Source organism: Oppia nitens, unplaced genomic scaffold (assembly GCF_028296485.1).
Source record: "Oppia nitens isolate AA-2021 unplaced genomic scaffold, nextdenovo-longstitch-racon4-pilon3 scaffold1_pilon_pilon_pilon, whole genome shotgun sequence".
NCBI lineage: Eukaryota > Metazoa > Arthropoda > Arachnida > Sarcoptiformes > Oppiidae > Oppia > Oppia nitens.
In genome coordinates, this window is record NW_026533199.1 from 2,479,188 (window position 1) to 2,503,582 (window position 24,395).

General features: G+C 26.9%; 5 protein-coding genes across 5 annotated transcripts; 2 read left to right on the forward strand and 3 right to left on the reverse strand.

Annotated features, from left to right (window-relative positions):
• The first annotated feature begins 954 nt into the window (after nucleotides 1-954).
• On the forward strand, nucleotides 955-2,083 carry LOC128952869 (ras-like protein family member 10B). Its single transcript, XM_054298324.1, has 2 exons — nucleotides 955-1,396; nucleotides 1,560-2,083. Exons 1-2 carry the CDS (start codon nucleotides 1,081-1,083, stop codon nucleotides 2,081-2,083), a joined length of 840 nt encoding a protein of 279 aa, XP_054154299.1. The 5' UTR covers nucleotides 955-1,080.
• A 2,095-nt stretch (nucleotides 2,084-4,178) lies between these two features.
• On the reverse strand, nucleotides 4,179-5,526 carry LOC128952872 (uncharacterized). Its single transcript, XM_054298331.1, has 4 exons — nucleotides 5,182-5,526; nucleotides 4,850-4,954; nucleotides 4,484-4,760; nucleotides 4,179-4,219 (listed from the first exon to the last, which is right to left on the reverse strand). Exons 1-4 carry the CDS (start codon nucleotides 5,524-5,526, stop codon nucleotides 4,179-4,181), a joined length of 768 nt encoding a protein of 255 aa, XP_054154306.1.
• A 2,117-nt stretch (nucleotides 5,527-7,643) lies between these two features.
• On the forward strand, nucleotides 7,644-15,626 carry LOC128952874 (pecanex-like protein 1). The gene is made up of 18 exons (XM_054298332.1): nucleotides 7,644-8,145; nucleotides 8,222-10,406; nucleotides 10,496-10,896; nucleotides 10,973-11,683; nucleotides 11,780-11,869; nucleotides 11,968-12,118; nucleotides 12,227-12,362; nucleotides 12,446-12,623; nucleotides 12,718-12,826; nucleotides 12,905-13,034; nucleotides 13,099-13,457; nucleotides 13,536-14,186; nucleotides 14,252-14,508; nucleotides 14,575-14,636; nucleotides 14,695-14,745; nucleotides 14,824-14,985; nucleotides 15,066-15,187; nucleotides 15,298-15,626. The coding sequence occupies exons 1-18, from the start codon at nucleotides 7,849-7,851 to the stop codon at nucleotides 15,624-15,626; spliced, it is 6,381 nt and encodes a 2,126-aa protein (XP_054154307.1). The 5' UTR covers nucleotides 7,644-7,848.
• A 93-nt stretch (nucleotides 15,627-15,719) lies between these two features.
• LOC128951697 (mitochondrial import inner membrane translocase subunit Tim8-like) lies at nucleotides 15,720-16,249 on the reverse strand. Its single transcript, XM_054296951.1, has 2 exons — nucleotides 16,017-16,249; nucleotides 15,720-15,954 (listed from the first exon to the last, which is right to left on the reverse strand). The coding sequence occupies exons 1-2, from the start codon at nucleotides 16,113-16,115 to the stop codon at nucleotides 15,781-15,783; spliced, it is 273 nt and encodes a 90-aa protein (XP_054152926.1). The 5' UTR covers nucleotides 16,116-16,249; the 3' UTR covers nucleotides 15,720-15,780.
• Nucleotides 16,250-17,570: 1,321 nt separating this feature from the next.
• LOC128951689 (phosphatase and actin regulator 1-like) lies at nucleotides 17,571-23,284 on the reverse strand. Its single transcript, XM_054296940.1, has 9 exons — nucleotides 22,622-23,284; nucleotides 22,481-22,555; nucleotides 22,025-22,423; nucleotides 21,187-21,940; nucleotides 18,856-19,073; nucleotides 18,277-18,551; nucleotides 18,070-18,207; nucleotides 17,906-17,982; nucleotides 17,571-17,829 (listed from the first exon to the last, which is right to left on the reverse strand). The coding sequence occupies exons 1-9, from the start codon at nucleotides 22,908-22,910 to the stop codon at nucleotides 17,814-17,816; spliced, it is 2,241 nt and encodes a 746-aa protein (XP_054152915.1). The 5' UTR covers nucleotides 22,911-23,284; the 3' UTR covers nucleotides 17,571-17,813.
• Nucleotides 23,285-24,395: the final 1,111 nt, after the last annotated feature.

Sequence of the window (24,395 nt, forward strand, 5' to 3'; positions counted from 1 at the left end):
ATTTACATTTCACACTTTCTAGTCATCATAACTTTAGTTTAGATTTGCATTTATTTACAAATAAACAAAAAAAACTACCATTATTATTAAATTAATTTAAAAATAAAAAAATATAATAATTACTGTTTAATTATGAATTATAATTATTGACGCGTAAATTGATTTCAAAAAAAACTAAATAATTATGAGTTTGTTTTTATCTCTTTATTATTATTGAAAAATATAATGAATCGCATGGATTGCGCACAAACAGCTAGTTTTATATATCAATTAATTGATCATATATTACACACGCTTTACATCCATTAAACCAATTTTCCTATACATAATAAATAATTAATAATAAATTACTGGTAGATAAATGACAATTTAATTGTCGTTGCGTTTAGAAAAGCGATAATCAAAAGATACATAAATTTTTGAGAGAGAGAGAGAAACTCATAATTTTGCGAATGAAAAGCACGGAATCGTTATGAATGTATGAATTGAATGACTGGAAAACAAAATCACAGAATCGCTGATATAAGCGCTGAAAAGGCAATGAATGAATGAACAGAATAGCTATACATACAGTATATTCTGTATATAAGTGTATATAAGTGTTGTAATGCATTCACATGTTGTGCACAATATTGAGATAATGGGACACAAATCGATAGGAGTTATGAGACAAGTGATGGTTTCAGACATGACTGCTGTGTTCACACAGAATCACAGAACAGAATCAGTGAATCAGTGAAATCATTGATTTTTTTTGGTCGGCCATTGTGTTTGAAAGGCATTACGAGTCGCATAACTGCTTCATAATTATGTCATTTGATGTTTTAATGGTATATAAATATATATTTATTATATATATATTTATTTAAATGTAATGAGAGTTTAATTTTTAAACAAAATAAAAACTACATTCAAGTGCAATGTGAAGAAGCAATAAGTAGTTTATTTTTTTCGTTGAATGATATGTGGCTCACAACTAACCTATCGGTAATAACACCACTAACCTGTAGTCTAAGTGCTGATCGGCGGCAATGTTGACGCCAAGAGTGGGCTTAGAGTATGCATCCGGTTATCGGTTAAATGCCTCGTTTGGTTAAACTGTGTGTATTAGGGAGTTGTGGTGTCGGCAAAACATCTTTAGTTCAACAGTTTATAGAGAATAACTTCTCTGTCTCGTATCAGCCAACTCCTCAATCGGGAGATACCTATAGTTTTTCAGTTGTGATGAACTCAAATCTATACCAAATCAAGATCATAGATATGCCAGCCATCAGCTACTTTCCTAACAATGCGCTGCAAGAGTGGACCGATTATCGCCGGAGCGCTCTTCGCAATGCTCACGGATATCTCCTTGTCTTTGATCTAACCTCTCCCTATACTTTTCAGTACGTTAAAGGTATCCAACAATATTGCCATCAATTTACTTGTTTTTCGGGATATATATATATAATATTATATGTATATCCCCTCTAATTATTTAATAAATTAATAGTTAAATTAAAAATATTTATAATTATTGATATATATATATATATACTGTATATATATTTATTGCTTAGTAATTCGTGACCAACTGTTTGAAAGTCGAAATATGCAAAACATTCCCGTTTGGATTGTAGCCAATAAAGCCGACCTCTGTATGAATGTGTTGGCAACTATTAGAGGCCATAAAGATCATCACCATCATCATCATCATCATCATCCGCATCATCACCATCATCATCAGACACACCATCATTTACCAGTTCATCATCATCCAGCTCATGAAGACAACATAACTCCGGCATTCAAAGAGTTGGCAAATATGGTCAAAAAACAGTGGAAATGTAGTTATATTGAGTGCTCAGCCAAATACAACTGGAGAGTGACAACAATCTTCAGGGATATAATGAAAACAATTGAAAGTCAACTGATTGAGAGCCGATCGGGTGGTGAACACCATCACCATCGAGATCATAGCAGCACTGACTATAATACCGACCAAATTAAGGTTACTATATCTGATGGCCACACGTCTGGTGCCGCAAGACATACAAACAACTCGACATCGAATAGAAATAACAAACTCTGTGTTATATTATAATTCATATTTATTTAGGATATGATTTATAAATCAATTAATAATAAATTAAAACAATTGTATAACAAATTACTTATACAACTCTCTCTATATATACAGTTAATAATGATATTACTATTATTATTATTATTATACTTATTATACTTATTATATTAATTATTATGATTATTATTATTCAGATTCTTTTTATTGATAAGATTTATATTATTATATTAATATTATATTAAATATAATATTTATAATAAATTAATAATTTGTTTTTATTATTAGAAAAGCAATAAAAGTAATATAAATAATTGAAATTTTTTGTTTTTTACAATTCAATGTTTCGATGCCAATTTTTTTAAATATTAGAAAATTGTAATAATAATGGTATAAATAGTATATATTATTATCTTTATATATATATATATATATATATATATATATATATATATATATTTATTTATATGTTTGAGTTAATGGTTTGCAAATGACATTTATATTAATGCTTTTGTTTATATAGAGAAAATTCAAAAGCATTTTATAAAAATTTATTGTTTTTGCAAATGACTTAATTCACGGTTTATTATCACACAAACAGAATATTCTTTTAACACACAGAATATTATTCTCTATGTGTTGAGTGCTTAATAAAAATAAAATAATAATAATAATAATAAAATATTCTGTGCTTACAAACCATAATTTTTAATGCTTAGTGAACATTATAACTATTGATTTGATGCTAAAAATTGTTTTTAAAACCATAGAACAAACATAAGTTCATATTAATTAAATTAAATTAATAAATAATTATGAGTTTATTTTTTAAAAATAAAAATCTATGCTATAATGAGTTGCAATTATTAATAGCTTACGTTAACAACATAACAGTAGAGTATATACAATATATTATATAGTATAGGATACTAATAACAAAAGCTAAGCAAACATATTACTGTAATTTTTGATATAAATTTTTAGGGTTAATACTACATAATATTTGATGTTGTTATTGCAATCATAATTATTTATTTTTATAACAATTTTGTTCCGACTTAGCATTTATCTGATGAGAGATACTTAATATATATTTATATAAATAATGTTATATTAATTTCTAAGAAATTAATTATTAATTTGCAACAATTTTGCAAAAAAATATTTAAAATATAAATTGGGTATTATTTATTTAAAATTGATAATTAATATATTTTAATTAATTTTTAAATTTTAAATATTAATATACTATACTTAAACAGCAAAATAAATAATCTTTAATATGAATAATCTTTAACAAATAACATATTATAAATTTTTTGATTTAAAAAAATCAAATTTTATATATAATTACTAATTCTGAAAAGCAGAGATATATAATTTAAAAATAATATTTTGTAATCAATTAAAGTCAGTAATAATATTCATATAACTTTATGACTATTATGCTATAAATTTATATTGATTTCTATACATTTTATAATTGAAGAAACCAATAGAAAATAATTTTTTAAGTTTTTTCAAAATTTTTAATTTAATTTTATTAAAGTTAAATCTAATAATATTTGATCATTTTTAATTTTGTTAAAACTACACTGTTCATTTAATTTAGTTTTAAACCGGAGTATAAATATAGTATGTAATTAAATTAGATTTTATTTATTACTAAATAATACTATTTTTATATAAAATATTATTTGTTTAGTGTAGTTTCAAAAATAGATTTTAAATATTTTTCTAAAAATTTACATTAAAAATAATATTTAGTATAAAAGATTAATTAAAATTATTATACACTTATAAATTATAATTAAAATAATTAGTAATGCACTGCAATTTAATAATTTTAAAAAATAATTTTTTAATATACAAGTCAAATATTTTTATAAATAGTTTATTAAATTTTTAAATGCTTATTATTAAAACAAACAAAATCATTAGATTATATACTTTAAATTATAATTAGCTTTTATAAAAATTTAATTAATATTACAAATAATATATTGTAGAATACATAATATTTTATATTATAAAAATAAAATAAAATATAAAAAACAAAATATTTAAGTAATTTTTATTATTAAATAAAGTTTATTTATTTAAAAAAATATCATAATTAAACAGGAACAACTTCAATATTTGTATTAAGTTTATGGTCTAAATTTGGTGGTAAATCCAAATCATAATTTAATGTTAAATAATTTTTAATATATTTTTGTCTCCAACTGGTATTTGTTAGATATATTGATAATCTAATTAATGAATTAAATATTATGGCAAAGATCGAGATGTGACACAAATAGTTTAGTGATATTTTCAATGAATGATAGGATATGTTTGAAAAAACAGTTAGTTTGATGTCTCGTTGAATATTAATTAATTCAAATAAATATTTAGTGAGAGCTTCATAGCTGAGTAAACGGATGTATAGTTTAATTGAATTAACAATACCTCGACTCATATCAATTGATTCCTTTACTGGTGTTTCTATAATAGACTTCTTTAGCTGTTTTTCCAAAATTAATTGACACAACTCTTTAGTTTCATCGACACTTCCGTTACATAAGTTGTATTTGTCTTCAATGCCCAACAAATAGCCGATTCCTTTCCAAAAGTGCATCAATGCATCCAAATCTTTGGCAGATTCACTGAAACCCACTTGTCGTGGATATAGAGCTATAAAGCCTATGAATGCAAACTATATTTTCAAATAAAATATTAATTAAATTAATAAAAATAATTTTTAAAACTTTATAATTAAATTTATAATAATAAATTGTATAGTACCTGTGTAATCATCATATCAAATTGAGACAAACTTTTATTATCATACATTTCAACGCCTTTACAATTATTCAAACTCTTTGACACTTTGCTATGCATTTTTCGAACCTATAGATTAAAATATATATAGTTTTAAATATGTTTATAAATGAATAATATATTTTATTAGATTTTTTAATTTTTTTAGATTTTTAATATATATATATATATATATATATATATATATATATTATAAATTATAAATAAAATTACTGATTAGTAATACTTAAATTTGTATTTTAAATAATGATCTAGGAAAAATTTTAATTGTAAATTAAATAAAGTGTATATATTACCTGCATAATTGATTGATGACTTTTACTATTGATGTCCCAAATATCTCCGTCATACCAACTCTTCACGTGAAGCAATGTCCGAAAATATCGGCTAAACAAGTGAGCAGTACTTCGGGAGTTACCCGTAGATAATAATGGCACCAAAATTGACTTAATATGAACCAGAAGTACTAAACCAGACAAATGTGCAAAACAAATGCCAAAGAAGTACTTTTTGGCCAAATATTGCGCTCGAGTGACCTTATCTTTGTCTAACCACTGAGGAATGCATAGTTGGTTAGGTATATCCGAATCGCACGGTAATTTTGGACCAATTGTTTCCAATTCGGTAAAACGGTTGGTCATTGTTTTAATCAATATTTTTTAATAAATAAAATTCAATTAACGGTAAATTGTTTTACAACTATACTTAAAAAAAAGACAACTCAAAGTTGCCACTCAAACACTATAGGTTTGTTGACCCATAACAGGGATGACCTAATTTAACTAACTTCTGAAAACAGGTATCAGATGTTTGCATAAAAGTTATGAATCGATTGAGAGACTTATCTTTAAATATTTTAGTGGATAAGTAGAAAAAACATTAAATTATTGTCGAAAATCCGCAAAAATTTTAAAATGTTATATAAGAGTGTTTAATAGCAATAAATATTTGCGGTTTAATTAAATGTTCCGCTTTTTTGGTCGCAATTGTCTTTTAAAACAAGTTTTTCTTTATTTATTTAATATATAAGATTTGACTTTTTATGATAGTTATATACACTTGACTTCATTTTTATTTAATTTGATATCAACTTTATATAAAATATAATATTTATGAGATTTATGTGTTTTGCTTCTAATTTATATAATTTATTTTATTTTGATATATCATATTATATGCAGTAAAATACTATACTATATAATATTAAGACAACTTAACAAAGACTATAGGAATATATTTTTATTGAAATATTGAAAATTATATATTATTAGAATATTTAAAAATTGAAAAGATTTATTCATGCATTCAATAAAATAAACAAAACTATTATATTTAATATTTTTTTATTGTATAAATATTAATACATGTATTATGAAAAAAATAAAAATAAAATCCACAACTTTTGAAAAAACAGAATATCTATTATTCATATTATTGTCAAATATATCAAATATAATAATTTACACAACTATAATACAGTAATATTATATATAGTATAAATTTTTATATTAATACACAAACAGATAAAAAATATTAATTTATATATAATAGTGTATTTAAAAAAAAGATTATGAAATAAAATAATGTTTATAACATTGAAAGTTTATCATTGTATTGTAATTCTAAACAGAATATATAGCTAAAAAAATTTATTTGTACATATTTTCTAAAAATAAAATAAATTAAATATCAATACTAAAAATGATATATATATATAAATTTATATACAGTATAATACAAATGAAAATAGCACATTTAAAAAAATTATTTCATTAAGAGTTTAAAATTTATTTTATTTTAAAAATTATTATTTATAACACATTTCCCAAAAATACACTTTTAACGCATATAACATATCTTTATATTGCAATTAATTTTATAATTAATTTTGCATATTTATGTTTTATTAACTATCATTATATTAAAACTCAATGTTATTTATATAAATTTAATAATATTTTTTAAATATTTGTGTTAGCAAACAATACTGTGATTATAATATATTTACTTATTTTTAAGTTAAATAATTAAAAGTCAACAATAGATTAAGAGTGGATCAGTTATTTAATTAATTGTAATATTAAATTTAAATAAATACAAGAAATTATTAATTATTTAAGTAAACATTTTATAATTTTTTCACACTTAAATCATAAACTTAACAATAAGTATTTAATAATATAAAGTATATTTATATCATTAATAATTAATAGACATTTAAAAAATAACAATTTTTTATTTCAAATTTTTGTTAATTAACTTTTATAATAAATAACTGTATATTAATGATCTTTAATAAAAACTAATTTATTATATAAATTAAATAAATAAATCAGAGTTTAAATTTATGTTATTAATTAATAAAATAAATTAAGAGTAAACAATTATTTAAAATTAAAAATGTTTTTTTTAATTTTCATAATTTATATATAAGTTATATTAAAAATTAAAACAAATTGATGTTAAATTTTATAATAGAAATTATTAAACAAATTTTTAAAAATGAGTCAAACAAATACAAAAATTTAATAAAAAATTGTTCATAAATATTAATTAAACTAATACGTGAATAAATTTTTTAATAATATCATATTAAATAAATAGAAAAAATAAATTATTAGTAATTTTGTATTTTTTGAAAAAAATATTTTTATAATTTGAAAATATAGGCAAAAGTACTGTAATTTATGAATTTGTTTATTAAATAATATGTATTAATATTAAGCAAACATATGATTTGATGTCAATATTTATATGAATGTTATGAATGAATGACTGTTTGGTTAATATTAAAGTAAAATATATTTTTAGTCACAAATGATAGCCAAATGAGTGCACAAAACAAATAAAACTTCTTCAGAGACCAAATGATTGGTCATTATTACGGCGATTATTGTAGTGATTGTCACCAACGACAACATCACACAAGAAGAAGTAGTGGTCATTTGTGATCGTATCGCGCAATGGGTTCGCAAACGGTGTCCATTTTGACATCAGGTGTTTGGGCGTCACTGACCGGCGGCTGGTTTTTTGATCCAAAACAAAGCCACTTCTCTAATGTCTTTCATCTATACGTTTGGCTCGTCTTTCTCTGTCTTCCGTTCGTCATTCAACTGATTGCCACTTCTTGGACGCCATGGATTGCCTATTGTATCAGCATTGGTGTCATCTTTACTGTCATCAAACTGGTTAATGCATATCTTCATCGACTCTTTGATTATGGCGAGTGTGTTGTCGAAGAAAACTCTGCCACTTCTAAGGTATTTATTGTTATTATCTCTACAGACTATTGTCCATCAATGGCTAAAAAGTGTTGTTTTTATTCGTAAACTATAGGAGCAATCGGACGACGAAAACTTTGCCAATCAAATGAAAGTCTTCGAGCAAAACGACAACTCAGGGGTTAATGGAAACGATAAGAAGGAAAACATCGAAATGATTGTCATCGCAGACAATACTAATGGCAACGAATCTACAAGAAGTGATTCGATTGGTTTGTTTCAGAAGACATCAAGTAATAGCAATTTAAATCACAGTAACAACGATTGTAATGAAAGAATGGCCACAAATAATGCGACGACAAGTGTTATAGATCTTGAGGTTGATGTTCATCACCGAAATAGTTCCGGTTCTTCGATTGGTTTGGCATCGGAGCCGTCGAAGGTTCTTAATAGTAATAACATGAACTCGTCACTCGTTGCCATTACTAGTTGTTCAACACTAATGACTACATCGACAACAACTTGTGGCCAAACTTCAGAAACAGTGCCTGAAGTGACTGACAATGAAGTTATATCGCATATAAGTGCGATAAGTGATATCAATTTGTTGACCAAAAAGTGTGAAAATGTAGACAATAGTGACCACCAACTCGTGAAGGGGACATCACTTGAGTTGGGATTTATGGCTCAGGACCCGGCAGTGCTCAGGGCTCAGACCAACCCAATCAATGAATCTCATTCCACAAGAAAAAGAGTAGAAAATGTTGTCCGAAGAGCTCATAGCGAATTGGAGACAACGCAATGTACATCAGATAAAAAACTGTCATCTGTTCCGCCATCACATCCTGTAAGTCTTGAAATAATTACAACGACACAAATAGATGACTCTGTGGATGATATTTCCAATAATGACAGCGAAATTGCTTTAAGACATACGACACCCAATTTAAATGAAAAGAATTGCCAACAAAACAATGAAAATGTAAAAACTGGAGAAAGTCCACAAAATAAAGACAAAATCACACAAACTATTAGTAGTTCTTCTATTAATAGTTCAAAGAAGACAATTAAAACAATTGATGAAACTGAGACACAAACCACTGAAACTGAAGTACTGAATGAGTCGCCGACGAAGAAAATAAAATCCAGTGATTGCGATGACGGAGACGAAAGTGATGTATCACTTGTTGTCAATTATTGCCAAAAAGTAAAAAAACGAAAAGTTCAAAAACCAGCAAAACCGCGGCGAACACTAAACAGAAGAAATGTGTCCAAGTCTTGTAGTTCGGGGAAGATATCGTTAACTAAAAAGAGTGATAAAGTGATCCAATTCAGTGACAACTGTAGTGCCAACAATGAACTGATCAAAAAAAGTGCCCAAAACTTTTCAAGTGAATCAGACATTGAAAGCAGTCGTAATGGAAGCAATTCCTATACATCTCGAAGCAGTTCACTGTCATCGAGCCATTCATCTCTATCTGTGAACGACGAAACTGTTCCATTGACGGCTGAGATAAATAAAAGCAATTCCTCTAATTCAAGGACTACATCAATGGTCACACCATTGGAACCCAAATGTATTGCCGGTCCATCCAAACAAATACCTCATGAGCTGAAGACTAATAAAATTAGAAAAGTTTCTGAAACCAGATCTAAGAGTGAAAGCCAAGAGTTTGGTCCAAATCATGAATCGAAAGCTTTGAGACATGATATTCAACGAAGAAGAAGAAGCTCTAAAAGAAGTGAACAAAGCGTTAGTTTATATTCTCAACAAAATCTTAATCAAAACGAACCAAACAGTGAGATAATGGCTTCATTGGCAGCTGCTTTAGAGTCATCGCAAAATTTAAATCCAGATAACGGTCCGCCACCTTACATGTTGGCCCGTATATTGTCACARCCGGGCACCCATTTGGCCAAATCACACGAAGACACCAATCTTGGCGCTGTTCATGTATTTCAAGACGAAAGAGGAAATTGGTTAACATATACTTTCGATGATAATAGTAGTGGTGTTGCCAGAGGTCTTATGAATAATGATAAAGCATTGCTCGACATTGAACTCTATAATGCAATGCGAGCGGATCAGTCGCGACAAAAGTGGAATTCTTCGTCGTCGTCATCGGGATCTACTGTTGTTTTGGACAGTCCGGCCAATGTTTTACATACACCGAAACAATTATTCGAATCTAGTCTATTAAGGCCACAATTTAGTGACGCCGCCGCCGCCGCTCCCCATGACTTAAGTCGAACTCTTCAGCAGCCGAGTGCTAACTCACTGTTTGCCGAATCGTTTCCAAGTTAGTCAACATATTATTATTATTATATAATAGATGTTTGGTTTTTATAATAACTTTTATATTTAAATTATTGTTTTTTTAATACACAGTCACAGCTTTTCCGAGAACCAGAGGTTCAAGACGTCTTGATATAGCGACCAGTATTTTGTTTAATCACAGTTCTGGTACCGGTTTGAATACAACAAATATGACTGAAATGTATCCGTTAAGATTTGGCGAATTTTCATCGCCAGTTCCTCAACACAAACCGACACAATACTATAAATTATGGATATTTCCATTTAAAGCAATCAAAGTTAGATTCGATAGGTTAACACTTCTGGCATTACTTGATAGAAGTTTGACTACATTTGAATTGATTGCATCCATACTATTGGCTATAATGGTGTCCATTTTTGGCTCAATTTTACTTTTTAATAACTTTTTCCACGATTTGTGGCTAATTGTTTTTTGCTTAGTTATTGCTAGTTCACAATATACACTTTTAAAGGTATTTTTTTTTAAACTAATAACTAATTTTGACGTAAAAATTAATTTTACTATTATTTTTGTTTGGTATCTAATAGAGTGTACAGCCAGACGCGGCATCGCCAACACACGGCTATAATCGGGTAACCCTATACAGTAGACCCGTTTATTTTTGTATAGCCAGCTCTATATTATTATTAAGTCAACATTATATGGATTTAAATAAGTCAGACAAATCATTATCATTTGTTATATATGGCATCGATCTATTTAATGATACAATTATAGAAATAGTGCGAAACTTATGTATTATATTTTTGTTAAGTTTTCCACTATTATTCAGTTTTGGACTATTGCCACAAATTAGCACTTTTTTAATGTATTTATGCGAACAAATCGATATTAATATATTGGGCGGCACTGCGGCCACTATGGGACTAACATCTGCCACTTATAGTCTCTTAAGAAGTATTATTGCCATTTCATTGCTCTATTCATTTGCTTTGGTGGCACTTGTGAACAATAAAAGCACACAAACGCCAACATTCTCTGTCTTTTGTGGCCTATTGTTGTCCACTTGTTATCACTTAAGCCGAAGTTCAAGCGATCCATCACTTTATTGGAGTCTTATAAAAAAATGCTTTCAATGTCGACAAACTAAATTTAATTTTACTAACAGATCTCAAGAAAATCACGATTCAACTCAACTAACTAATGATGATTCCAACTATGGAATCAATGATTCCAGTGGTGATAAACCGGGAACAGAAATTGTGGATCCATTGCCACAAAAGTTAGAAAATACTGTTGTGAGTTAACTATTGATTGATTGATAAGATTGTGTATAAAATTTATTGAATTGATAATCAATTAATAATAATTTTTATTTATTTTTTCACTAAAAGATAATGAGATTACAATCGGACTTAATTTTATGTGTTTTTATAACAATCGTTGTCTTTGCCACTCATGTCAGCACTATTTTTACACTTCAAGTAAGGATTAATAAACAATTTATAATATATACTGTATTATAACGATATTATATATATTAATATTACCATAAATTTTTAAAAATTAAACTCAATTCTAGCCATACGTCGAGATATTTTTGTTTTTATGGTCCATTATTTGGGGATTTCTTTTACATTATATTTTGAATCACTTCCGAAAACAACTTCCGTGGCTTTGTTTTGCTCATCCGGTATTCAAAGCGAGAGAATATCATCACTTTGAAGTTAGAGGTAATGATGGATTAAATTAAATTCATTTATATATTTTATAAATAAATTAATTGAGATCTATTTACCGGTAATATAAAAAAATTGTTTTTCATTTATCTAATCTTTTAGCACAAGCAAAGGTGATGTGGTTTGAGAAACTTCACGCTTGGCTTTGGCTCATCGAGAAGAATGTTATCTATCCATTGGTCTTCTTGAGCGCCATTACTAATGATAGTCAAACAATACTTACAAAATATGGTCTTTAGTTAGTATCTCTTATTGTTTTTTAAATATAAATAATGACTTTCATGACAACAATTTATTAAATCCTATTATTAAAATCAATAGTTTAGGGACACTAATTGTAGTGATCTGTGGCTTCAAATGCTTAAGAAGTACTTTCAACGATTCGTCTCATAACCACATTATACTTGTTTTCACTTATTTATTGTTCAACTTTGATCTGAGAATGCGTTCGGAAGCGTTTCTAATGAATTATTTTGTTTTATCAATTGTTTACTATAAGGTATAACATATATTTAAAAAATATATAAACACTATACAGTTTATCGGTAAATATTTATATTGAATTTGTTTATTATTTTTTATTTTATAAATAGTTTTACGAGTTGTTATTGAAGGTGCGATTTGTGGTGACATATGTAGCCCCCTGGCAAATAACATGGGGCAGTGCTTTCCACGCGTTTGCTCAACCTTTTAGTGTTCCTCGTAATAGAAATTATTATAATAATTATCAAATTTAAATTATTTAAACATTTTGTTAATTTGTTTTATTCCCGATCCCAGATTCAGCAATGCTCTTTGTTCAGGCACTTATATCTTCAATATTGTCGGCACCTTTGCAGCCCATCCTCGGCAGCGCCATATTCTTTGCCTCGTATGTCAGACCCGTTAAATTTTGGGAAAGAGATTATAAGTACAGTATATCTTATTTTTTATATTGTTTTTTAAATTAATTAATGTGTTTTAATTTTTTTTAGTACTAAACGAGTAGATCACTCCAATACAAGACTTGCCTCACAACTTGAAAGGAGTCAATTGGGTGCCGACGATAATAATCTCAATTCAATATTTTATGAACACTTGACACGATCTCTACAGCACTCACTTTACGGTGATTTAGTATTGGGTCGATGGGGACCGGTATCTCAAGGCGATTGTTTTGTATTGGCCAGTGATAATCTTAATTGTTTAGTTCATATTATTGAATTGGGTAACGGTTTGGTCACATTCCAAGTAAGAGGACTTGAATTTAGAGGTACTTATTGTCAACAAAGAGAAGTCGAAGCCATTAGTGAAGGTGTCAGTGAAGATGAGGGCTGTTGTTGTTGTGAACCCGGTTTGTATTTGACTTAACTGTTTACTATAACCCGTAATAATAAATCGTAATTTAAAATTAAAATTATTGCCATTTCAGGTCACATCCCAGGAATGTTGTCTATAAATGCGGCTTTTAATCAGCGATGGCTATCGTGGGAAGTGACTCATATTAAGTATGTTTTGGAAGGCTATTCAATAAGTGATAATTCGGCCCTAACTATGCTACAGCCATATGACCTGAGAAAAGCGCTTATTATTTATTACGTTAAATCAGTTATATATTATTGTATTAAATCGAAAAGTTTGGACAAATGGATCACTAATAATGAGATTAAAGAAGCAAACAATTGTGTAAAAGAGCAAAATTTTGTAGAACTCGATCCCATATTTAATGCCAGTGTTGATGAAGACTATGACTTCCGAAGCTCAGGCATTACACGAAGCAGTTTTGGTAGTGTTTATTTGGATTGGATTGTCTATTGTTTGCGACAAAAAGTTAAACAATCRAAGTCTGAATGGGAACTAAATGATGAAAAGGAGAGCTCTATTGTCTCGTTATGTCTGAGTCTAAGTCTTTTGGCGAGACGTGCATTGAGTGCCGCCTCTCATCACAATTCATTCACAAGCGTTGAGTTCTTGTTGTTTGGATTACACGCACTCTTTAAGGGAGACTTTAGAATCACTTCGCCTAAAGACGAATGGGTTTTCCAAGACATGGATCTCTTACGCAAAGTCATAGCACCGGCAGGTTTGTCACTATTATTGTTTTATTTTAACCATTTTTATTAATATGGAAATACAATTGTGGAACAGTTCGAATGGCTCTTAAACTGCATCAAGACCACTTTATGTCCACTGAGGAATATGATGACAATCCGACATTATATGATTCCATACAGAACTATGAGATGAATTTAGTTATATCACATGAAGCTGATCCCGCCTGGAGGAATGCCGTCCTATCTAATGTTCCTTCATTGTTGGCACTGAGGCGTGTGTTTGATGACGGAGCCGATCAGTATAAGATTATTATGTTAAACAAGAGATACCTCAGCTTCAGAGTCATAAAGGTTTTTCTCTTTGTTTTTTTTAATCAATTGATTCATTTATAAATATATCGTTTGCTGTTTGAATAGATCAATAGAGAATGTGTAAGAGGTTTATGGGCCGGACAGCAACAGGAGTTGATATACTTCAGGTATGTTTTGTTGTTATTGTTTTCATATCTCTTATTAATTAAATTAAATTTCATACAGAAATCGTAATCCAGAGCGCGGTTCCATTCAGAATGCAAAACAGGCCTTAAGGTCAGACATTTGAATGCAATTAAATATACAAGTCTTGAATAACAKTTTTTTTAAATAATAAAATGATTTTCTAATTAGAAATATAATAAATTCGTCGTGTGATCAGCCAATTGGTTATCCCATATATGTATCACCGCTGACCACTTCATTTGGTGAAACCAGTGAACAATTGAGTAAAGTTATCGGTTATCCCATAACATTAGCAATGTTTAAGAGAGCTTTCCTACGATTGTGGAGACGGTATTATAGCATTCATTATTAATTAAATGATTTTWGCGACAATTAATGACTAAAACAAACTTAATTAATTGTTGACACAGAATGAGAACCCGTTGCGGTGAAGGCTGTTCTAGTGGTGGAACTGCTCTCAACTCCGATTTCGGTGAACTCTCGTCGTCGACCACTTCTTGTCGAAGAATTGAGTCGATTGCACTCGAAAGAGGTATTCAATAGAATAGATTCTTATAATTTGTATACTTATTTAATAATRTWSACTAWWATATTAATACTGTATATTATAATATTAACTATTTTTTTTTAAAAAATATTTAGTTCGGACTTCCAATTATAGTGAATCTTCGGGTGATTTCGATTGCAATCAATATCTATATCGACGATCGCGAAGCCAATTGCACGCCATGTCATACCATCACTACAAGTATTCGGACAGTAAATCCAGTTCAAGACAGGCGTCAACTTTGGTTAACTTAAGCGCATTTCGAGTGATTCCTCAGACAAATACTTTGGACAACGATTTTGACTCCATTTTAATGAACACTAATAGCAGTAACAATACTATCAATAATACTAATACAAATAGCAGTAATAAAGTGATTGTCGATAAGTCATCGCCGGTTAACTCGAAGGCAGAACTCGTGTAAAAACAAACACATTTTATAATTTTCATTTCTAATAGAAAATGATTTTTGATATATTTTTTTAAATATAATTAATTTTTTATAATAAAATCTATGATTTTAATCAATAAGTCTAATGAATTTGTTATTACTATAAAACATATAACCAAATGATCTATCAATTCATTGCCTGCTTTTGGATCAATTGGGCGAACCGTTGAGTGATGGCCAGCGACGAGTCGATGAATCGGTCGACACAGTTGTTGAAACACGTCTCAGTCCTGGAGTCCAACTTYGACGACGGCTTATCTGTTAGACATTTATCCCAACAAATTTCATTCAAACGATGGATCTGTTAAAGTGATAATACATGTRTCAGACAGTCTGATGCAATCCAAACACAGACAGACAGACCTGTTGTTGAAAGTGTGCCTTTTGTTGTTCAATAACCAGAAAGTCTTGTAGATCTTTGTCCATTCCGGCGGTATTCAAGTCATCCAAATCTAATGACATGTTTGCGGTGTTGTTGTTGTCTTCACAAGTGTCAATCAATCAATCAATCAATCGATTAGTTTTGTATTTTTTACAATAATTTCAATCAATTATTTGTTGAAATGATTTTGTGAACAAAGTTTATACAGTATTTACTTAATAGTATTATAACAATAAATAATGCAAATAATTACGTTTAGTAATAACATAGTCTACAGTTTGTATATTAAATTAAATTCAAATAAATTATTAACAAAACAACACAATTATATCATTAAAATCATATTATTAGATCCATTAATAAGATTTTTTTTGTAATAACTTTTTACAAATATTATATAACAATCTGTACTGTAGTTTAACTGGTAATAATCATGGGATACTGTACAGTACATTGTTTAAACAAATTTATATTTTAATAATAAGTGCAAAAAATGACCAAGATAAACATTGATTTAACATTATTGAGAATGTTTTAAAAATAGTTTAAATAATAGATTTTTGTAAAAACAAAAATAGGATTTAAATTTATTATTTTGTGTAATTAGATTAGTTACCGATACTACATATAAAAATAATATTTAATATCAAATTTAGATTAATATGTGTTTCACAAAATCACATGAAAATAATATGTAGTATTAACTTAATTAGTAATATATTTATTATACTGTAAATGGTTTAATAGATGACTGTTTTTATTATAATAAATATATGAATTTATATAAAGTATATAATCGTAACTTATTTAATGCAAAAATTGATTAACACATGATTGACAGTTAGGCTAATGATTCATAATATAGTTGTTTAAAAAAAAAATAATCTAAATATAATAGTCAAGTAACTAAACTCTAGTTTATAAAAAAATAACTTTTACTCTATTTTTTGAGATTATCCCAGTATTATACTGAATAATATAGTAATCAATTTAATACAAACAGACAAAAACTTTTTTATAATTCATGATTTTGTTGTCTACTTTTATTATATAATCATTAATAGGAAACAAAAGTCATTGAAAATTAATTTATTTTTACAAATAAATGTTTTTTAATAATTATTTTGATGGGAATGTTAGCAATCAAACAAACAAAAAATTATAATATAATATACATGTATATAAAAATCATTATTAATATATTTAGTATATATATATCATATATATAATCATTAATATATAAAATTTGTGTTTTTTCTTGCATTTGTTGTATAAAATGTTAAACAAAAAAAATAATAATAATTAAATTATCAAAAAACGCTAATCATAACAATTGTTGTGTTAATTAAGTTTGTTATCAATAATAATAATAATAATAATATTTATATAATATACATAAATAAAATGATAAATTGTATATAAAATGTTAAGATTTTTATCCAAGCATTTACATTACAGTTAAAATTAATTTTTAAAAAACAATTTGCAGGAAAACATTATTTTTAAAATTTATTTTTTTAATACAAAAACTCCACATTTTTGATTCAATTTTGTTATTAAATATTTGTATTAATTAATTATTTTTTTGTATATCTATTAGTGCTTTGATATTCAATTAGTTAATCATTAGTTACCATCAGTTATATAATATGTATATTTAATATGCAATGCATTGAAATCACAGTTTTTATACACAATTTTCATTTAACAATTTGAGCACAAAATACCAAAAAAAAGTTTGTGTCCAAAAAAGTTTAATCTCAATCTCAGTTATCATATTAAGGCCTGTGAAACCTATTAATAAAACAAAACATTATTTGTAATCATATAATCAATTAAACAAATAAAATCAAATTATATAAACAAATACCGGGTCATAAATCGACTTTCCTCGTGTACCTCCATTTCCATACTTTTAAAATCGTTTAACTCCTTTCTAATGGCTGCCTGTAATTGTCAATTAAAAAAAAGTTTGTGGAGTTAATCATATGTAATATAAATGCCTAATCAATCATCTGATTGTTTTAGCTATACTTTATCTTTAGGTGTGAGCCGAGTCCATGGTTTGTCGGCTCGTCGGTCATAATCATTAGCCTGAGTGACCTCAACGTAATCATTGAAACGAATAATCTTTCTTTCTTTCAGCTCTTCAATTGTCGGCCGAAAACTCAACTAATAATATATAAAACAAGAAATAGTAAAAATATTTTTGTTTTCACTAAATTTAGAAATAAAAATTACTTTTCTTATAAGTGTCTGTTTTTTCTTTTCTTTATCCAAAAGCATTTCATCGGGTGTTTGATGTTTCAGTATATTTCTCTGTTCTAACTCCTCGGCGGTCGGCCGTAGACTCAGCCGACGGTTTAGTTTAGTTCCGATCGCTTCTCTAGTGTCTTGTCTTTCATTTTCACTCAACACAGGAATTATGTTTTTATCGATCAATTCCTGTTTGTCAGGTCTTTGGGCCAATTTTATGGCCAACGAATCTTTTCGGGCAATTTTTGCGGCAACTTTTCCTGGTTTGTCATTAAATTTTAATTATAAATATTAATTAAATTAAATAAATATTATTCGCACAAAAATAACAATTTAGCTAAAAATATTTTATATTAATCAAAAATCATTGTATTAACAGAATTTAATTATTTCAATGATAATACTAATTCTAAAATCTTTTCCTATCATAATTGCCGATAAGATACACAAAAATAATTTTTTATAAATAATATTTACCGTAAGTTAATAATTATAATCAATTAAATAACAATAAAACCTAAACTAATCCATAAACTTAAGTAAATGATAGAAAAGTTTGCAAACCTTGTTCATCTTCACCGTAATAGTCTCTCCAATTGATATTACCATCGCTGTCATCATCGGAATCCGATTCATGGCTTAACACAATCGATGGTTGTCTACGAGTATGGCATTCATTGGTTGATAACGACTTATTATTAAACTGAGAGAAGGGTTGGTTCTCCTTATTTTCAATACCGGCGCCGACACTATTGAAGTGACGAACTTTCGACATAACGGAACTGAAATAATCAATCAATTAGACAATTATAATCACTTGTTATAACATTTGGTTGTTTAAAATAAATCAAAATATATTTATAATAAATAATTGTAAACATTTTTATAACATTTTAATTATATAATGTCTAACACAATAGCATTTTATAATAAAAAGTGATTTATTAGTTTAACCAAATTAATTGGTCATTAATTCAATTGATTTTATTTAATTGTTCCTTAGATGTAATTAAAAAAATAATTATATTAAACCAATAGATAAAAATTATTTAAAGTTTTTTTTAATGATTAATAATTATATTTGAAATATAACATAAATCCAGTTAATAAAATTATAATAATTGAATGTAATTTATTTTATAAATTTAATAAAGTTATATTAATTAAAAATTATTATACAGTAGTAATTATTAACAATTTATGTTAATCCTTATTTATAAATATTTTATGAATATTAATAAATAAAGAATATAATTAAATTAAATTTTCTAAATTCTTTATTTATTAATAGTTATACATAATGTATATAATTTATTCTGTATTAACCATTGTATTAGACATTTATAAGAGATTACATGAATAGTAATAGTGAATCATTAATGTTTAATATCAATACCCTTCTGGTCTAGAATTTAATTAAATATCTATAAATTTTTAATTTTTAAAAAATTATATATAATATAAAATTTATATATTCATTAAACTATAAAAGTATGATATTATGTAATCTACTATTAATAATCTCCATTAATATAAAATTCAATTTATAAATTATAATAAATACAAAAATAATTTTGTTGCAAAATAAACAATTTTATAGAAATAATATAAATTTTACTCAATAAATTATTATTATTATTATTGACATTTATTTGACACTATCATAAACAGTTCATCAATCTATATTTATTTATCAATGGTTTAATACTGTATGCGTTTATCCATTGATAAGCTATCGTATAGTTATTGTTACTTTTAACTTTTGAAATACAACTTATCAAACATTGTTAACATAAATAATTAATACTATATATTATTATTATTATATATATATATCAATAATTAATGTCAATTTAAAATAAACAATACTTAAATTTCTAACATTTAATAGTATTAATAATAATCGCTAAAATTAACATTTGATGTGTAAAATTCAAAGTCTAAATTTCTACAAAAATTAATTTATGTAAAATATAACTACAGTATGACTACAATTATATAATATATAAGAAATAGACAAAAACTATATATATAAAATGCTTATTCATAGAAAATTACTTTTATTTTAAGATAACTATCACACAATTTTTAAAAGCCTTGATTTTATGTGTCATTTATTTAAATAAATGGGCTCAACATAATTAACTTAAAAATATATGTATATAACAGCTATATAATATAAACTCAACAAATGTTTCCACAACAAAATACTAAATGTACATAAAATTTAAATATATATATATTATATTAAATAGTATATAAAATAAATAATATACCATTATAATAAAAGTGGCATTCATAAATTTATATATATTGTTAAGCGTGTAATTTGAGATATCAATTTATTGGAAAAAATTTATATAAATTATAAATGTATTTACTGTATAGTAATGAATCAAAAACAATGTTTGCCGTAAATGTAGTGAATTTTTTCACTAAATTATAACACTTTCATATGGCTTATGAAACATTGTTTTGTTATGCAATCAAATATTATTAATGTATTGTTTTCATGAATCAATTCAAGCGTTTAAATGCTATCAAATCGGAAATTGTTATCTGTTAGTAACAAAACATTTCAAACGTTTTGTGTTTCAATTTATTTATTTGGTTTCGCTTAATAAACACATTTATCATACGTTTAAATATATATACATATATGATATAAATAAATACTGTAAATACCTGTATATATAATAAATTTATTTGAAAAATTTATTTAAAATAATTTGAATGACTCATACTATTTGACGCATAAATGTTTACAATAAAAATAAAAACTAATATTATTGGAGTGATTATCAGTCGACTATCATTTTTAAGGAAACATTTAATTATTTGAATATATARTATATATTATATGTAAAATTAAATAAAATAGATTTTTTTAAATACCTAAAATTGTTTTGATTAGTGAGGGGTGAATTATGTTGCGCTGATGTGACCACAATTTGCATTGGCATCGGTTGTATGACATTATAGGTATATCTCGGTGTCGGCTGTGGTTTGATGACAACAGTTGAAGATGAGGTGGTAGTGGTTGTAATATTAGCTGAATTCATGGGCACAGTAGTCGTTGATACTTGACTTTGCTTTTGGTTATCAGTATTATTATTATCTGTGTTTGTAATGCGGGCTTTCTTCAGAGCACTTTTCTTAGGGACGGCCGACAGTTGTGGCTCTTTTGCCGGAACCTCTTCGGTCACCGAAAGTGGTTCGTTCGCATATTGACTATGAATTACACATATTGGCAGAGAAGACATTTGTGGCACTTCCGAACCGTTGGCTGATCTGTCCATTTGCGACATTCTTAGCTCATTACCGATAGATTCCATATTTGAGTCGTTGTTGTCTTCATTAATACAGTTGTTGTTAAATGAGGATTCAATTTTAATATTATTATTATCAGAGGTGTAAGTGTTATGAACGGAATCGCTGAACATTCGCGGCGGAGGTATGGGTCCGATGTCTGTAAACTCACTAATCATTGATGAGTTTGAGTTCAATTGCATAACACATTTATTTACACTATTTATAGTATTTATATGAATCTTATTTGCTTTTAGATCACAATTAGATGAAGAAGATGTCGATGAGATGTCTGATATGATTGAAGAGCCAGTCGTCGATGTGATTATTTTAATAGAGTCTAGAGATTGAAATAATAATAATTAGGGTTAATATAATCTTATTAAAATTAATACAATTATAAATAAATATAAAATACACAAACCATTAGCATTAAAGGAAATGTTTTTATTCTCATTAATGTTATTATTATTATATCTATAATTATCGTTAATCACTATAGGGTTTGATTTGTCGCCGATTTCGCTCTTATTCTCAAAAGAGGTTCGCTTTTTATTGATGGATGAGTTATGAAAGTTTTGTCCGTTCTTAGAGATGGCAACCAGTGGTGTAGCAATGGCTCCCTTCAGATAACCACTCAATGATATGGGAATCATTGGTTTGGAAGTCGATGTGTTGGTCGACACGGTCTCAGAGACTGATGTCTTACAAGTAGTAATGCCTGAGTTTGTAGTCATCTGTAAATTCATGTCATCTTTATTGGACAACTCGTAGACTTTCATTTCTTTCATTGTGGATATTAAGTCACTTTTAAATGCCTCGTCTGATAATTAAAAAAATGATTGTAAAAGATTTMAATCAAAACAAATAATAAAAATACTTTTTTCGGGTAAAAGAACTCCTCTTTGGATTAGATCTGCTTTTGACGATCGCATTGATATTCTTCTCTCCAGAGCTGTTCAAACACAAACATCAGTCGATTAAATCACGACTAAAAACACTTTGAGATAATAAGACAAACCTTTAGATGTGTTTTCAAACTTTTCGCTCTTCTTCTTTCGTTTCCATTTCCACGGCTTAAAGATCTTAACGAGCGATGAAAACCTACTATTATTTGTCTTATTTGGTGACTTATTATGGGAACCGTTGGTCCCATTCATGGCATTTAAGCCATTGCTGGAAGTGGTTGTCACAGTTGTTGTCGACCCCATCGATGGCACCGATGATGACTCACTTGAGGACACATTTGACGGATATTTTAGTGACAAACAGTTTATTGTGTTATCATTTGGACAGCAATTTGAACTCATATTACTATAAAAACAATTAAAAACAGTTTAGTCCGACAAAAGACATGGTTTTGATGGACAATCAATTCGATGGTCATGTCATCTGAAACACAACTGTCCGCACATAACATTCACACTCATTATCACCGAAAATATATCATCACTTAAATCTCGGCGTATTATTTGTGACCAAAAAAATCAAATAACAATTAGTTAACAATTGGTTAACAAATACACGACAAACAAACAAAACTATGTCTTAAATAAACATATCGTTTGTCAACAACAACACCAAAAAAATCACTTCATTTCTTCTTCAAGTGATATCTCATCTTCAGTGATGACAACAAAACAAAAGCTATTTTTATAAAATTGACAAAAACAACAACAAAATTGTCAAAAAAATAATAATATAAATAAATTGTTTGTTTCAAACACAACAACAAAACTACTACTCATTTGAATAAAAATAATAAAATTCAACAAAAATATAATTATTATTATTATTTAAAATCCATTAAAAATCTATTGACAGACAAATAAAACTATTGCTTGTGTTTTGGACTCAAAATATTATTATTATTATTATTCATACAAACAGTCAGTCATTCATAAGGAGTGTCACTAAATGTAATGTAATGTTGTATTCAAAGTATTCATTCAATTAGTGAAACACTTTTTTTCGCAACCATTCAGTTCTCTGTTCAGTCAATACTGTTGTACTGTTGAACCTGTCGTCATATATAKTCAAYTAGAGTATACTAACTGCAAATAAAACCCAACCCGTTATTGGATTATTTCGTTAAAATTTATTATTTTATTTATCCGATTAATAATAAACAAATACTAAATTAAATTAAATTTGATCCAAACTAATATAGTTTATATATTTTTAATAATAAAAATTAATTGAATTGTTTTTATGCTAAATATGCAATAATCGGTTGGATTGGTTAGGATAGATATAGATGTCTAAATGTGTCTGTAGTGGTGGTAATCAATGTGATGGTGTAATGCCATCTCTGTGTGTATTAATACTTGTGGTGGTTGTGGTTACAGGTATTTGTGTCTAAAAAAATATGACAATTAAGCAAAACTGTTATTTTGTCAATAGTTAGTGTGAATCATCAAAAAATAATTTTTTTTTAGAAAATTATTTGTCACATAATTATATATTTGATTTATTGTTGATATATTTATTTATATTTTAAAACTTTTATTTGATTTTATTTATTATTTTTTAAAAAACAAATTATTGCTTATTATTTGAACAAATCTCGATTTGTGACTACAGTTGTGTGGACTGAAACAAAAATCTTTTGTTTTGAAAAATTTGTTTATAAATTATTATTTATATATAGGCTATATTTCAGTCATAATTATTTTGTTTTTTATAAATAAGTATATATTTTAATGTAAATGAAAAAATATATATATATTAAATGARATAATAATTATTATAATTAAAAAAAATGATGGAATGGATGAAATCATATGTTTCAATGA